We start from the raw sequence: 16,967 nt of genomic DNA on the forward strand, positions 1-16,967 counted from the left end.
AACTGCTAGTCAGGCTCTGCTAAAAGTGAACAAAATAGATCTACTCTAAAAGGTACCTTAAAAAAAGCATTGCACCGTGTCACCTAACAACTTTATCACCATATATTGACTCAACTTGTTGCTCTGTTTTGTAGTTATGCCACCTAGCAGACTTTGGTCAAAAAATAGCTCCAATGCTAACTTTCTTAAACCCACAATGGCTGGATTTCTTTTTTACAGCATTCAAATGAAAGATCTCAGGAGTTACCCATCCTGCCTAAACACAACTACATAAACCCTTCACCTATCTCTGTACTGGATCATTATTCTCAGACCATTGCTAGAGGTTTCTATCAGACCATTCTTTAAAATGTGGTTCCCTTCGTGCCAAATAAAGAAAAATGTCACGTTTCCCCTTATTTGTATCCTTTGTAGCTTGACATAATGTCTCCAAAAGTATTTAGACCATGAGACAAAACCACCAGGCTTACAGTCACAGTAAGGTTAACAATAAATCATAACCAAATCTGATCAGTCAGATAGTGCTTCTGGAATCAATTCCCATTAAGGGTTTGATCCACATATCAACCATGAGAATAAAAGTGAACGCTGACTAGATTAAATCCTGTAGCCTAGCCTTTCATCTTTTTGTATTGGTCACAGCATAATACAGATGTTGGAAATACTGCAGACATGGGAAATGAGGAAAAGTTAGAAGGATTCCGGGCCTTACACTCTGACAAGTCACACGAGCACAAACTCCAGCCAGGAGGCCCAGAGGAAGGCTGGAGGGCTGCGGTACCTGGAGGAGGCCCTGGGACAGCGGGGCAGCAGGGGTGGGGGCGTGGGCAGAAGACGAAACAGTGACTGGCAGCTCCAGCTGAGCCACAAAGCAACCACAGCAAGACAACGACAACCAGCAAAAGCAGTGTGTTTGGGGTATGGAGAGAGAACAGAGAATGAGGGGACAAAGAAGAAGAAAAGGTCAACATGGAACTTTGGAGAAAGAAAATGCAGTGCATGAAAGCAAAGAAGAGGAGCATGGACACTTGTACGTAATGGAGAAGTGAAATGGCTTTGCACTGAGTAACCATGGGGTGGAGATGATTCGAGGTCTACACTCAGCCTACGATCATTTGAGAGGGAGGAACCTCCACTTTATACACATCATACAAACAAGTGTTCGATTTAGTGGTTTACAGCTGTTATTTCAATGTGTCGGATATATGTTTCATAATCCACATTTAGACAAAAGACTGGACCGGACTTGATATGGGCAGATACCCAATATTACAGGGCTTTCCAATGAGACCACAAAGGCAAGCAAAGATTTCAAATGTTCAACTGGGAAACTGAGATTGGACTTTTGACAGCAGCCTGCCTCACGTTTGAGGCAGGACAACAGCAAAGGGGGAAATATTTCACTCCGTCATGAGTCACAACTCTTCTGCCCCAGTCAGGAGAGCAGGAGTGTGTCTGCTGTGTGTCTGTAAGTATACACCAATAAGCATGTGAGGCATGGTGACTAATGCTAACAGGCTGTTAGCATTAGTCACCATGCCTCACATGCAGCCTAGGAGAGCGTTCTGTAAGCCAACTCTGAGATGGAGAAGCAGACACATGCAGTAGAACCAACCGAGTTAAGCTGATAATGCAGACTTCTTTTTAAGGGAACATCAGCGGTGTTAATTTGACTCAGTCTGTAGTACTGTTAAACTAAATGTGTGTTTAACGGCACAAAGGTTTGCTGTTTTTAGTTGTGCAAGAGACAAAGAGACAGAGCCAAACCAAGACATCAATAATATGCAGATGGACAGCAGGGTGATTTACAGGGGCACTGAAGATCCTCATCAGGCGCCTCTGAGCCTCCTCGGTGGGACTGAGCGGTTCCTCCTAAAGGTCAAAGCAGTAACACATCGACACTAAGCGTACTAATAAAGCTGAACAAAGCCCACAACTACACGAGCGCAACGTCACAAAACAAATGCATATGTGATGTACTCCTCTCACAAATCAAAGAGTGTCTTGACTCATGCTCCCTAGAGGACACTCTGCACACTCACACTTCTGTCATCAACATTACAAAGCATCTTGGGTTACTTTGGAATCTGATTTGAAAAGACCATGTTATTAGCACTCCCAAAGGTAAGTGTTCAATGGTGCTCCAGTCAGCATGCACACTAGCAAATCAATGCTTCACGCACACAACAGTACAATTGTTTGGTTAAAAAAAGAATGAATGAATAACCCAGCACAGCAGACCAATGAATTTGGCGTTCTTCAGCCTGTGGGGTTAAACCCTGATTCATTAAGATTTGTCATAAGGAAGTTGAACTATCCAGCTAATTAAAAAAAAAATGGATTTCCAATCTAATACATCCCTCCATCCCAAAATATGACACAGTCAATGCTTTGAGAATCTAGGAACAGAATTCCTTCCAAGAGTGACTGTGCTGGTTAGTTTTGGAGCCCACTGAGACCCAGTGAGGTCTTTGTTGCACAAATTCAGCAAGAGCCAGAAATAATGTTCTTTTTGTAACTATGTCTTCTATCTGTAGAGTTGTGCTCTCTGTGCCTGTTCATAGGTTTTGAGTTGCTCTCCTACAATGCAGCACTGCAGTAATTGGCTCTACATGGGTTTCCTGTTAGTGAGATACGCTGGGCTACTGAAGTCCCTCATTTGGAACAGTCTCGGGTGGGACTCTGCCTCTGTAAACAAGGCTTATGAGCTACATTCCGCTATGTGAGATCTCATGGAATAAAGTAGCAACTGTCTGTCTGTTTTTGATGGTAGACTCCAGAGAAAGGGTTGCAGTGCTCAAGAAACTCAAAAAGAGCAAGCACTTAAAATATGCAAAATGAAGATGCTTTAGAATCTCTAACAATAAACAATCTGCTATTTTGACAGCAAATCCAAGTTTTTTAGGAAATCAACAGTTGAGGAGGAAATAAAATGTGTGTGACTGATCCGTCACCAGAATGATGAATTATGATCATCAGCTCCTCAACTGCCACTGTTGCCCTGGAGCAAGACACTGAAAAAAAGAAGACTTGTAAAATAAATAACTTGTTTAGTGCCCAGTGAAACGAAAGACAAATATAATGACTAAAGACCAAAAGTCTAAAGGCCCAACTACAGAATGTCAGGCACAACCTGACCTGAGCCCGCATCTTTGCTTTATTCCATTCATTACTGACCATGATCTTGCTAGGCTAACGCACAGCATTGGCTACGCTGTCTCTTTCCCATTGAGGATTGAGTATGAACTTTCAATACCCATGGATGTTGAAACCCTTTCTTGTTCTAGACCAACGCGTTGGACAATTGAACAGAAGGACAGAGTAGCTATTCTCTATCCTGCTTATTTGCCCTTGTAATTCTGAAGGTAAGCAATATTTTGTGTTCCTTTTTATATTCTGTAGCATGCTTACAATGGCTATCAAGTGACTCTAAAACCGTGCCACACTGAGGTTACACACACACATGGTATCTATAAGCAAACCCCAAAGTGCTCTTCTATTTCAAACATGCATTTCAAATGTTCATGCACTTTCCACACCAGTGTCCCAAATGCTGAGCAGACATGCGAAGTGTGGACAGTGTACCTCTTGTTGACTGACGGCAGTTTGTTGAATGGGAATTACTCCTTGAGGGGGAGCCACTACACTGGGATTGGGATGGGGAGGAGCAGGGCTCATAGAGGTTGCAAGTGGAGAGGTTTGAGGAGCTGGGATGAAACGCGATGGAGGAGTGAGGGAGGGATTCTTTTGGGCCACTGGTGTGGCAGAAGGAGGATTTGTAGGGGTGGGTTTTTTGACAGCAGTTGGTTTGGGTGCAGGTATGAAGCCAGGAGGCGGAGACAAGGGTGAGGGCTTGGGAACTGGGATAAAGCCAACAACTGGTGGGAGAGATGTGGGTCTGGAATGAGTCGATTTGGATGACCTTGGAGAGGAGTGCTCAGAAAATGTGCTGGTGGGGTTTACAGCAACCACGGCAGGTTTGGCCTCCTGTATACCTTGACTAGTGCTCATAGGTTTGTGATTGATCTTGTGGGGCTTTAGGGTGGTTTTATCCTCTTTCTTCTCCTCCGACTCAGCAACTTTTCCGACTGTCTTCTCATTATTCTTCTCCAATTCTATTTGTTCTGGTCGTTCATCTTTCCATACCCTGGGGCGAGGCTCCCTGGTCCTGCCTCTGACCATGAGGTTTGTCAATCCTCGCGAAATGTCGTCTTTGTCTTCCGTTTTGATGACGTCATGTTTAAAAGAGAACCCTGACCTCGTGGGGGCCTTAGACACTGAAGCTGGGGCTAGCACTGCTTTAACTGCTTCGGCAGCAGGAGCTTTGTGTGAGGGTTGTGTTGGCACAGTAGTCTCTTCTTCTTCTGTGGGCAGCACCTTCCTGACTACACGGCGAACCACCTTTACTACTTTCTTCCGTGTCAGACCCTTGTCCTCTGTAGTATCCGTCTGGCTGGTGCTGGTGCCTGAAAGTTTGACATCACCCCTGGCTGTACTATTGACCGCACTTTTGCCCATTATGCCATTTAGCTCTCGCTCACTGTTCATAACTGGCTCTGGGCTCAGAGGAGCTTGTGGTGGTTCAAGGCTCCTAAATTGCTCAGCCGCCTTTGACGCTGGTTCAGGGCTTTTGAAGCGTTCAGGCACTTTAACAAGTGTCCTGACTTTTGCTGGGGAGGGACTTCTGACCCGGGCTACCGACTCCATGGGGGAAACTGATGGGGGACTTGTTGCTCGGAATAACCCCCTGCCAGGGTCTAGAGCTGACACTGACTTGGACCGGCTGGGCAGCCCTTCACTGTCTGACTACTCGTAGAGAGGAAAGAGAGGAGGTGTAAGGACATGAATGATGAAGGAATATGTAAGCACCATGTCGTTATGCCTTTAATAATCACTCAAAAGATTTAGTACCTTTATGGGTACGCTGAACAATCACAACAAATGCAACGCACAACTCTACAAAAACTGTCTATCTGAGCAGAAGTGGACTGAAGTCAATGATCAAATCTCATGAACATGCACCTGCTGATGTCCAGGTGGGATTCATCAGGGTGGAATGTGTATGATAAGGTTGTGTCTCTAAAGATTGTTTTTCTGAAAACCTCACATGAAACACTTGTACTAACAACCTAAGAAAAAGAATTCAGTTGAAAGAGGTTCAGAATATGTAAATGTCCTTGCACGTGGCCCAATGTCTTGCACACAATACAGCATGAAGTTGGACTTTGTTCTCTACAAAGAACACGTCGATAAAGACCTGGCAGACATAAGACAGCTCTAACATGACTACTCTGAGGAGAAACACATGGACCCAGGCAGAAGGGACAGCATTTACTTACACTTTTGCTTCTTGGGTTGTCATCTTCTTTGACCTAAATGTGTTGATATCAAAAAGACAACTAGATCAAAACCTGAACACTCCATGAAGCTGTTGTCCGTCACACGCCGTGCAAAACTCAAAGCATGCACATGATCTGTTCTTTCTCTAGATACAAACACTCAAGAGCTCAAACTTAAAGCACTCACTGCATTGGAAGTGAACTGGTTATGTGTCCAGCAAATGATAGGTGGTACAAAGTCGCAGCTACTATAACATGTGCTTGTACATGTGAGTGAAAGCCATCACATTCTTAGTGTGATACAAGCAAAGGCCACACGTATCTAAAGACACACATGTTAATACACAGCGTAAAACACTGTAACACCATGCAGTGTAAGAGTGCTTTATGAAATGTCCAAATGAGACTTCCCTTTTGCTCCCAGAAGGAAAAGCGAGATGAGAATGCCATGTTGGCTGATCTGCTGTCATGGGCTGTGATGGATGAGATGAGAGCAGAAGGAAGAGGAGGTGGAGGGGAGCTAGGAGAGGAAGAATGGTGAGAACACAGAGACAGATTAACAGAAATGAGGATCTTCAGGCTAGAGAGACAATTGGATTTTCAATGTAGGCAGAGCCACATTGAGCAAAGCAGAGAATAGGCTCTGGGAGAAGCAGAGGATGAACAGGAGATTAGGGCAGGTTTAGAGAAATGAAAACACAAAAACACTCAAAAGTCAAAGGATATCATCATCCAACTACAGCCTGCAGAACTCAATGAATGGGGATGTATCCTTGTGACTAGGGCTCTGGACAAATGTCAAACAATTATTTTAGAATGCTTTGAGACATTTTCATGATCATAACTTGGGCTGGGCAATATGGAGAAAATCAAATACCACAATATCTTTGACCAAATATCTCAATATCCATATTACAACGGTACTGCAGGGTTGACCACCAGTGCTTCTACGGAATATATACACGAGGAGATTTTTAAAAAAAAAGTAAACCGGATACTGCATTCAGAACACACCTCTTTTTACTTTAGAAGGGAAATAAAGAAAAATGATACGTTTAAAAACAGATATAAATGTAATGTGATTCATTCAGTTAGTAACAGCCATGCTGTTGTTTTGAGTTGGGAATGAATTAAAGACTATTTAGGAAAAAAAATGCTTTTTTTCCACTTATTTACTGAAGTCTTTTCAACTCTTTTCACCACAGCCAACATGGGAATTACATTAGACTTAATAGAATTTACTTCTTTGAAAGCTGACGGAACCTTTTACCTCTTAACCCTCATGAGGAACGTGTTTGAAAATAAGCAGCGTAGACACTGTTGGAGACACAGTTCATCTAGAGATTAGGCCTGCGTCCCTATTTGTTCCATGTGACGTGCACGGTTCTCAGCCAAGACAGAGCATGAAGATGGTTTGTTCGTAACCACAGACAGTATGACCTGGCTGGGAGTGATGTAGTGCATCCGCTACCGTCTCTCCTGTGTGTGTGTTTCTCTCGGTAAGGACAGTGACCGAACGTGAGCGGTGACGGTGATCAAACCCGTCCCTAATGAGTGGGTACTGTGTGGATTTGATATAATGTGATTGTGGTGTGATCAGGCCTTTCCATCAGTAGGAAAATACATTTACCACCATCTAAAACAGGCAGTGTCATTTTTGGAAAAGGAGTCATACCGTCTCAGGAGAGTTGTTGGTATGCTGCCTGACGTTAAAGGGTTAAGTCCAGGGTTTCTGCCTTGTCTTGCTCATCTTAACCAGTTTTACACAAAACAGAACAAAGCTGCTTTGAACTACGTGACTTGGACTGGAGGCTTTCAGCATGTCAGTGTCCAAGTCTGGCTCTTATCAGAGGTCTCTGAATTAGAACGCTGACTAACAGGTTTATTTCTGGACCAGACAGTGGTACTGTAGGGATGTGGGCCAGACTCCCCCCTCAGAGAGAGGCCACCAGGGGCCAAAAAAGCCCCCACAGCGGTGCTGCAGTCACACATCATCACACAAACATCTTAGATGGACAGATAAGTTGACACCAACTATCAAACCACACCACCTTACTGTCTCCCTGGAAAATATTGAATGGAAGCACATTTCATAATGCAATATGTTCTGTTTCCATGAAAACAAATGGTAGAAACTTGCTTGAGGATACTGTATTGATACTGTATTTAAGCTGTACTATTATATTCATTACAGAAAAATAAATATGTAATAAGAAATAACAAATCACAAGCCAAACTATACACTCATAACATTCAAACAGCATTTGACCACCACTCACACATATAAACAATCACTGTCAATCATTTGACTCGTACTGCCTGATTAACAGCCTGCGTGTTCTATTCACTGTTCCTAGAACAGCCAGGGGAACGTTTAGTTTGGATTCTGTATGAGGGTTAACTTGGATATCAATTCACTGTTCTTAAAGACAAAAGGCAATGGACCTTTTTGCTCTGGTCTGGTGTTACCAGTGGACCTCATGTGACCCACGTCTGTTCTTCACATAGCAAATTGTGCACAGGGTGTCTTTGGAATGGAGTCAACAGAGTCCACATGTCTACAAAGCCAAAGGCAAGCTCACACACATCCCACAGCAGCTGCTTGTTGCTGTGCTACTGTTGATAGTGGACCGGTTATATCTGTAGAGAGGTCTGACGGAAACTAGACCCACGGAAAATCTGCAGTCATTCATTTACAAAAAGGGAGGCTCGAATGTGAAACACACTGAGGATAAGTCAGACCCAGTCCACATATACCAGAGTAGAATCAGACCTGAACAGACCCAAGAAGAGAGAGAACAGCAACAATGCACATCAGATAGAGAACCTGCTTGGTCCACTCAGGTATGAGACATATTGACTAAGAGACTTGAAATCTGCTGCAATACACCAGGACCCTAACTCGTCCTAGTGCGGGGACAGGTCTCAGATACTAGGGACAGAATGGAAGACCTCTAATCTGCAATTCGTGTCAGTAACCTGCAAACCAACGTCTCCAACCAGAGAGGCCTCCCATATAACATAAAGATCATCTGATAATATTAATCTGAGTACATCGCACAGGTCCTACAATGAGGAGTTTCAGATTCATGGAGACCAAAGTGGAAATCTTTAATGATAACTCTGATGGTATTTGGGCTGAAAATTCAGGAGGCTCATAATTGACCCTATGCTAAGCCCCCCCCCCGCTGCTCTTCGGTCCAGCTGTCAGAGCTGCGTTACCATGGAGCCACACATTAACTGCACCCACTGAAGAAAGATTAGAGCCAAGGAAAAAGTGATTGCCTGACAATGACAGTGATTTCCTGTGAAGCCAGGTAGGTCTTTATTCACTGTTACAATCATTATTAGAAAGCAAAAGCAGCACGTGCATACATTCAGTATACCTTCAGTAGCTAGCGTAGCATAGTGCTAATGCTCTGTTAATGTTAGCTCCACAGGTTTTAACATAACGTTTTAGAAACGTATATTTCCTTCCAACATCTCCAGGTAACGAGTATCACTATTACTCAATGTTTGACCATGAAGAGCTCCACTGAACCAGCCAGAACATGAAGAACATCTGAATGAGAGTCCATGGAGCAGAGCCAGATAGTTCTCGCATCCTTTTGGGAGCTGGCCGATGCTAGGCTATGATTGGCCGGTCTGAGTTTCACAGCCCGGACTGGGCAAAGGGTCTATTGATCTCACAATGAAGAAATATGTGAAACTGTCTTTCTGGGAAAATAGGTGGGATTTGGTCAGTGAAAGTCAAACTTCTTGGCTCCAAAACATAGAGGTGGAGTTGAAGTCACACATCACATGAGCATCCCAGGTAGTCCAGTCACAACAGGCCAGAATTCAGTGAATCATGAAAACAAGGCAATATGGCTGAAATCCTCCTCACAAATGACCAAGAAATTTGAGATTGTTCACATATGAAAGATAACATCAAATGAGCAAACTGATGTTCAAAACATAGAACTGTGCTCCACATAATTAAATGACACCACGCCTTGCCTTATTGTAAAAGAACATCATACATTTGTACAATTACAACTGGCCAAAAGTCCAAACATTAGAATACTGAATGATCACTCAGCCTCAATAACAGTGAGTCTGAATGTGATCGGTCTGAATGCAAACACCTCAAAACTTTACATTTAACTAAAGCAATAAAGACCTTATCAGAGTACCACAACTAATGGCACAGTCAGCTCTGTTAATATGAACTGAAAACAACAAAAGTTCACTTAATCTCAGTCTAGACTACATTTCCCAACAGTCACACAAGCACATGAGCTCACACTGAGCATGTCCCTACCTCTTCAGAGCAGACACACTTCTACTTCTAAATTCCACCACTCTTTCTGGTTAACCTCTGAGTAGGAAAAGAGGAACCATCACTTGGCACAAAGGCTGCTATTATAAAATACTACGATCAGTTAGAAAACCAGTAAAGCTGCCCCTCAGCTAACTGTAGTTTAAAAATAGTGCCACGGGCTGTGGGCCCTCGAGGGCCCATGCTTGCCATAGATTTTCCGTAAAAGACCCCGCTTCTGGTTAAAAGGTTATCACACAATGTTCTACCTGGTACTGAAGTAATTCCACAACTCCTGTATCCAAATAGTTCCCACAGTCACCGTTAAAACAGAAACAAATTGCCAGAGTCGAGGAGATCCGAGCTAGCGGCTGGAGGCACAGTGGAAAGTGAAACAGCAGAGCCGAGGAGAGGGGGAGGCTCCGATAGGCCGGCTATTCCTGACGGTGGACAGACCAGAGACGTGGGGACAGCTGTTGTGATATGAGGGTGTTGAGCTGGGGTAAAAATAGGAGCCTCTGCTCTCCATGAACCCCCCCAGCACCTCCACGGTCCAATCAGCAGCCACACTACTGCTGCAGTTGCTGTCGTCTTAGCTGCTCCTGTGTGTGCCCATGTGTCTTTCTGTGTGTGTGTGTGTGTGCCCATGTGCGTTTCTGTGTGTGTGTGTGTGCCCATGTGTCTTTCTGTGTGTGTGTGTGTGTGTGCCCATGTGTCTTTCTGTGTGTGTGTGCGTGTGTGTGTCTGTGCGTGTGTGCTTGTGTGTGTGTGTGTGTGGAAGGAAACGTAGCTCAGGGTCCGTTAGTGTAACTGTTGTAGGTCACCAATACTAAAATATAGGACTCGTGACATAGTGCATTCAGGCTATTTCAGGGGCCCATCTGACACAATAGTGCTACACTGGAGTTTGTTTACTCAACGGTTTAGTGGACTGGAAGATGAAATAATCCACCAGACAAGTACATTTCTTACTGGTCACAATAATCACTTGCCGTTTTGTGTCACATATTCATTAGTTTCATTAGTCCATTTTATTGAGCTAATACGGTAATATGATGAATACTGGAGACACAGAACAGATGATGATGATACATTGAGAAGGAGAGCTGACGTTAGGAACGTTGACAGCAACAGCTGTTATTATAATGTATGCTTCCATTTAGTTACATTATGGTGCGTTCAAGCTCCATTCGGTAAAAATGAGTATTTGATGAAAGTAAATGATCACGTTATCATGATGTGTTCAAATGTAATCTTGTAAAATGTATTTTATAAATTAAGGTTTTAGTACTTGTTTCTAACAATAGCTCATTAAAGCTCATTATGAAAACAATGCCAACATTGTTTTATTAATACATGTAATCTATAACAGCAAACATTTGATAAATAATGAGTGAGTAGACCAATTGTTTCAGCAGTAGACAGGTGGAGAAGATAGACATTCTTCAAATATTTACGATTCATTTCATTAAAGAGTGGTTTAACTTGAAACTTTAAAACTAGCTTGAATTCAAAACTCTCTTTTAACGTCACATTTTAACTCTAAGCCTAAATTACATTTCATTTTGTTGCACCTAAACTTTAAACTCCAATTTAAAATGTGGTCTAGAATTAACTTTGAACCGACACTTGAGGAGGTTACACTTTTCAAATGGCTCGCTTTTTAAGATGGATTGAGCAGAATGATGAAATTCCTCAAAGAAAGTTTTGGGGCAGACTTTTATGATGCTGCTGCAGCTGAATTCCTCTCAAGGAACCCGTTATGAAGCTGAACAGGAGGGCTGGACCAACAGCAGAGCTTTCTACAGAAGACTGGAATCTAAGAATAAGTTGCATCATGGTAGACACAGCAAGGGGAAACTAAATGCAAGGTGGCTCCACTGTTACAGCTTTCCAAATGTTAACTATGGATCTCTGTCAGTCAGATGCATCACAGCAGCTCAACAGTCTGCCAGCTAGCTGGATAGCTAACGCTAACAGACACATGGGTCTGGTGGCACTTGTTCCTGAATCTCTGCAGAAGCTAGTTATGATGCTCCGTCGTATCTACGGGTAACGTACCTTTACACTTTGTCCAAGCATCATTTGGTGGTCCAGCAGCTCAGCTGTCTGTACGTCACAGCTAACTCAAACGGTCTCAGCAGCTCTCTCTGCTGTCCCCTCTGTATCAGTAGATACACAGGACTCCAACGTTCTACATGTCTACGGTTGAGTGTGTTGGAAGTTGCATCGTCTTCCTGTGTGAAACCATTAAAGCAAAGAAAAGCAGAAGCAGAGTGGAACATGTGCTTCCCTCACTGCTGGCACTGAATGAGAAACAGCTCGACCTCTTCTTGTGATGCTGACTCTCAACACTACTAGAGTTGAATGAAAACCTCACAGTCAAGTTCATGCTCATATGAGTGAACAGAGATGTATGACCAGGCTCACCAGGTTCAACACTAACTGTTTAAGTGGTTGTTGCCACGCTGACAACCAGACATCGGCTTTTAGTCGCCCACACTGAAAATACGGAGGCCATTTTTAGTCACCTTATCTTTTAGGTAACTAAGATACTATGCATCAGTTTAATAACGACAATGTGACATAAAACAATAAAAGCTTTATTACAGTAACCAAACTAAATTCTTTGTAGTGTGTTTTATGCGATACTGAATCTTAGTGTTATCAGTGAACGTGTCACATAGCAGTAGTGCAGCTGCTGTCTTGTTCTTCACAGATTCCCTCAGAAATGAATCCAGCGAGTCATGTTGATGGTCCAGCCGTTCTCTCCCTTTACAATGAAGTTGTTTTTTTATGTTATTTAGTTTTCTAAACCCTTGTGCTGATTCCCACCACAGATTCATGAACCCTTCAGCACTGAAGTCCTGGATTGGATTGGAGACGACCTCCAATCTGTCTTCCTCAAATCCTCTCACACATACCACAGAGAGACTGGGAGATGTAGCACCACAATGTTTTCCAGTTGTTATTACAAAGCCACCACAAGATGGATACATGGAGGATGTAACAACAAATGGAATAAAGTATTCATGGACTGAGAACTGGTAGTCTTAAGACTGACAGTGTGGGGTCTTTCCAAAAAGTTGAAAGGAGCTTTAATTGTTTCACAAACAGACGTACCACCTGTCTCATTCCAACAGAAAAGATGTTCTAATAAGTAAACACTGTCACATCTAAATGACAGTCTAACTAGTTATCACTGTGTATACATGTAGGTGTCACATGTGTGTGCATGATATGTTCTGCAGTTAGCATTCAGCATGCTAAATCTTCAAATGCAAGATTTACTTCACATGCTGACGACCGCCACAAGATGGAAACACAAGCACCTGGACCTTGTGTTTGTTAAACCCTTTACAAAAGGCTTACTAGTCACACTGAATGCACCAGTCAAAATGTCACTGTCGATATATTGAAGTTTTAAAGTGATAGATAATATATATATATATATATATAGATATGATAATATTCATACAAGTTGGGGTTGAATAAGTGAAGCCTAAGAATACAACTCAGACTTTAGTTTTTCTCACACAAGCAACACAGTGAGATGTTCTCCTTCTGTCTGTACTAAAGCAAAGCTTTCAACCGTAGACGGTCCACCACACATGCACACATATCAGGCAGCAGGTATCTTGTACAGTGGGGAAAAAAAGTATTTAGTCAGCCACCAATTGTGCAAGTTCTCCCACTTAAAAAGATGACAGAGGCCTGTAATTTTCATCATAGGTAAACCTCAACTATGAGAGACAAAATGAGATGAAAATCACATTGTCTGATTTTTAAAGAATTTATTTGCAAAATGATGGTGGAAAATAAGTATTTGGTCACCTATATACAAACAAGATTTCTGGCTTTCACAGACCTGTAACTTCTTCTTTAAGAGGCTCCTCTGTCCTCCACTCGTTACCTGTATTAATGGCGCCTGTTTGAACTCCTTATCAGTATAAAAGACACCTGTCCACAACCTCAAACAGTCACACTCCAAACTCCACTATGGCCAAGACCAAAGAGCTGTCAAAGGACACCAGAAACAACATTGTAGAACTGCACCAGGCTGGGAAGACTGAATCTGCAATAGGTAAGCAGCTTGGTGTGAAGAAATCAACTGTGGGAGCAACTATTAGAAAATGGAAGACATACAAGACCACTGATAATGTCCCTCGATCTGGGGCTCCACGCAAGATCTCACCCCGTGGGGTCAAAATGATCACAAGAACGGTGAGCAAAAATCCCAGAACCACACGGGGGGACCTAGTGAATGACCTGCAGAGAGCTGGGACCAAAGTAACAAAGGCTACCATCAGTAACACACTACGCCGCCAGGGACTCAAATCCTGCAGTGCCAGACGTGTCCCTCTGCTCAAGCCAGTACAGGTCCAGGCCCGTCTGAAGTTTGCTAGAGAGCATTTGGATGATCCAGAAGAGGATTGGGAGAATGTCATATGGTCAGATGAAACCAAAATAGAACTTTTTGGTAGAAACTCAACTAGTCGTGTTTGGAGGAGAAAGAATGCTGAGTTGCATCCAAAGAACACCAAACCTACTGTGAAGCATTGGGGTGGAAACATCATGCTTTGGGGCTGTTTTTCTGCAAAGGGACCAGGACGACTGATCCGTGTAAAGGAAAGAATGAACGGGGCCATGTATCGTGAGATTTTGAGTGAAAACCTCCTTCCATCAGCAAGGGCATTGAAGATGAAACGTGGCTGGGTCTTTCAGCACGACAATGATCCCAAACACACCGCCCGGGCAACGAAGGAGTGGCTTCGCAAGAAGCATTTCAAGGTCCTGGAGTGGCCTAGCCAGTCTCCAGATCTCAACCCCATAGAAAATCTTTGGAGGGAGTTGAAAGTCCGTGTTGCCCAGCGCCAGCCCCAAAACATCACTGCTCTAGAGGAGATCTGCATGGAGGAATGGGCCAAAATACCAGCAACAGTGTGTGAAAACCTTGTGAAGACTTACAGAAAACGTTTGACCTCTGTCATTGCCAACAAAGGGTATATAACAAAGTTTTGAGATGAACTTTTGTTATTGACCAAATACTTATTTTCCACCATAATTTGCAAATAAATTCTTTAAAAATCAGACAATGTGATTTTCTGGATTTTTTTTTTCTCATTCTGTCTCTCATAGTTGAGGTTTACCTATGATGAAAATTACAGGCCTCTCATCTTTTTAAGTGGGAGAACTTGCACAATTGGTGGCTGACTAAATACTTTTTTTCCCCACTGTATTAGTTCCCCACCACCTCTGCTTGTGGACCAGTAGATGGAGCCAGAGGAGCAGGAAAAGCTCCACATGATTTTTGGATTCCTGCAGCCACACAAAGCCTCTATTATTTTCTAGAGGCTGACATGATATTCTAAGGAGGATCTGCACAGTGATGAAGATAAAGTGCAAGCAAACCACGCTGTGAAATGAATGTAGTGACAGCTTTAGTCCAGCTGACAGTGAGGAGGAGGAGGAGGAGGAGGAGGAGGAGCAGGAGGAAGTGGTGGTGTACAGGCTGGGCTGTCTTTGGAAATAGAGTGTAGCTTAAAGAGGAGGGTGGGGTAAGAAGGGCGAGGAGAGAAATGCAGTGATGTAACACCGTGTTCAAAAGTGACTACAAGTACTATGAAAGGAAGTGTGTCATGTAAAGCCAGATCAGCTGAGAGGAGCACACCTTTGGCCTGAAACTGTTCTGAAATATTTAGTATCCTATTAGCTGCATCTGGAAGTCAGAACTAATTGAATCGATCTCATTTTTGGGAAAAGTGAATTCGGAAAGAAGCAGACAGAAGGAGAGTGGCCCGCTGCCCGTTTTAAAATGAATCTTTTTAATAAACTAGAATTTCTAATAAATGTCACTGTATGTGTCCACCAGCATTTTACCATTTCTGCCTGTTCTGTTCCTTACATCTTCATCTTAGACAGATATATATCTTACAGCTACATTTGCAACGTAATCTTTTAAATAGGGCTCTAGGCCATGAACAGAAAACAATATTTGGTCATTTCTGCCTGCCTTAAGTTGACTTATTTACATAATTACACATCAAATCATAATATTTAAGTAGGTACAGTAAACTAACTGTAATGTCCAGCGTCCAACTGTTGAGTATAGTGTTGATTTGTTATTTTAATTGACAATTTTCCATGGCACACAGATTTTCTTGCAGTGTGACAATCATAAACATTTGTCCATCCCTGACATCCTGGATATATCCATGAAACACATATTGTAGACACAATATGTGTTTATGCTAGTTAATGACGTGCTGAGGTAATCTGCTAATGTTAGCTCGACGGGTTTTTCGTAGAAATGTAACGTTTTAGGTTTTAACCACTGAACCACCTGACGATTGGTCAGGCTGCGTTCGAGGGGCGGGACTTAAAGGGTCACTTGATACAAGAGTGTCAGTGCCGGTACCAAACACTAGAGCTATGTCTGACACGCATCAGCATGGTGCACATGTACATTTACATGTACATTTCCTCAATGGCATGTGACATTCCAGTAATGCACCCAGGAAAATGTACTCTAATGTTCTCTGCTGTCAGGAGCTCCGCAGATGGTGACAGCGCCCGCCCGCCCCCCCCCCCCCCCCCCCCCCCCACACACACACACACACACACACACACACACACACACACACACACACACACACACACACACACACACACACACACACACACACACACACACTAATCATTTTTCCCACGTAGACAGGATTGAGGGTGAGCCCTTGAACTGACTGATTGCCACTGGTTAGTACGACACACCATCATAGTCCCCAGCAGCTGGTTCCACAAGGAAAGACACACATGTGGGGAGCTGGACTCAAACCCGGCAATCCACCATGAGGACTGCTGACATGACAGCCGACAGGTGGTTGATCAAACGAGAACTCAAACCCTTAAACCACACCTGTTGGTTTTGTAATTTATTTTTCTACACGTGGTAAACAAACAAGATTCTCTAAGTAAATGAAATAGATTCAGACAGAGCGAGACAAGCTGTTTCAGTCTCCCTCCAGTCTTTGTTCTAGACTAGACTAAACATGAGCCAGACCCAACTCTGTACTGGATACTCACAGATGTAACCGGTACAGACTGTGTTACAGAACAACAAACTCAATTCTCTCTGCGTGGCATCTAAAGTTGTTTCCAGTTTCTTTAGATATAGTCCATCAATTAGTCAAACGACGTATACATTTACATAAAAACAAACATTACAATCATCTCTACAAACATTATAGCTGAAAAAGTGTAGTGTTTCATGTTGATGGATGTGTAACTCACACTGGTGTGCACCATGCTGATGCGTGTCAGACATAGCT

The 16,967-nt window shown here is 43.1% G+C and overlaps 1 protein-coding gene across 10 annotated transcripts in view; it reads right to left on the reverse strand.

The window, feature by feature from the left end:
• myo18ab (myosin XVIIIA b) overlaps positions 1–16,967 on the reverse strand; it is a 138,339-nt gene that overhangs the window by 100,366 nt on the left and 21,006 nt on the right. For 6 of the 10 annotated variants that reach the window (XM_079166144.1, XM_079166143.1, XM_079166140.1 and 3 more), the window contains exons 1-5: positions 9,909–10,029; positions 5,750–5,859; positions 5,340–5,371; positions 3,586–4,806; positions 1,810–1,872 (exon numbers count right to left, since the gene is read on the reverse strand). The exons of 2 other annotated variants lie outside the window; for them this stretch is intronic. In XM_079166144.1, coding sequence (XP_079022270.1) covers positions 1,810–1,872; positions 3,586–4,806; positions 5,340–5,371; positions 5,750–5,789 — 1,356 coding nt within the window. In that variant the 5' untranslated portion in view covers positions 5,790–5,859; positions 9,909–10,029. Of the gene's footprint in view, positions 1–1,809; positions 1,873–3,585; positions 4,807–5,339; positions 5,372–5,749; positions 5,860–9,908; positions 10,030–16,967 lie in introns of those variants that run through there. 2 more of the 10 variants (XM_079166141.1, XM_079166139.1) reach the window with 1 other exon arrangement.

Source organism: Pholis gunnellus (assembly GCF_910591455.1).
Source record: "Pholis gunnellus genome assembly, chromosome: 9".
In the NCBI taxonomy this organism is placed as follows: domain Eukaryota; kingdom Metazoa; phylum Chordata; class Actinopteri; order Perciformes; family Pholidae; genus Pholis; species Pholis gunnellus.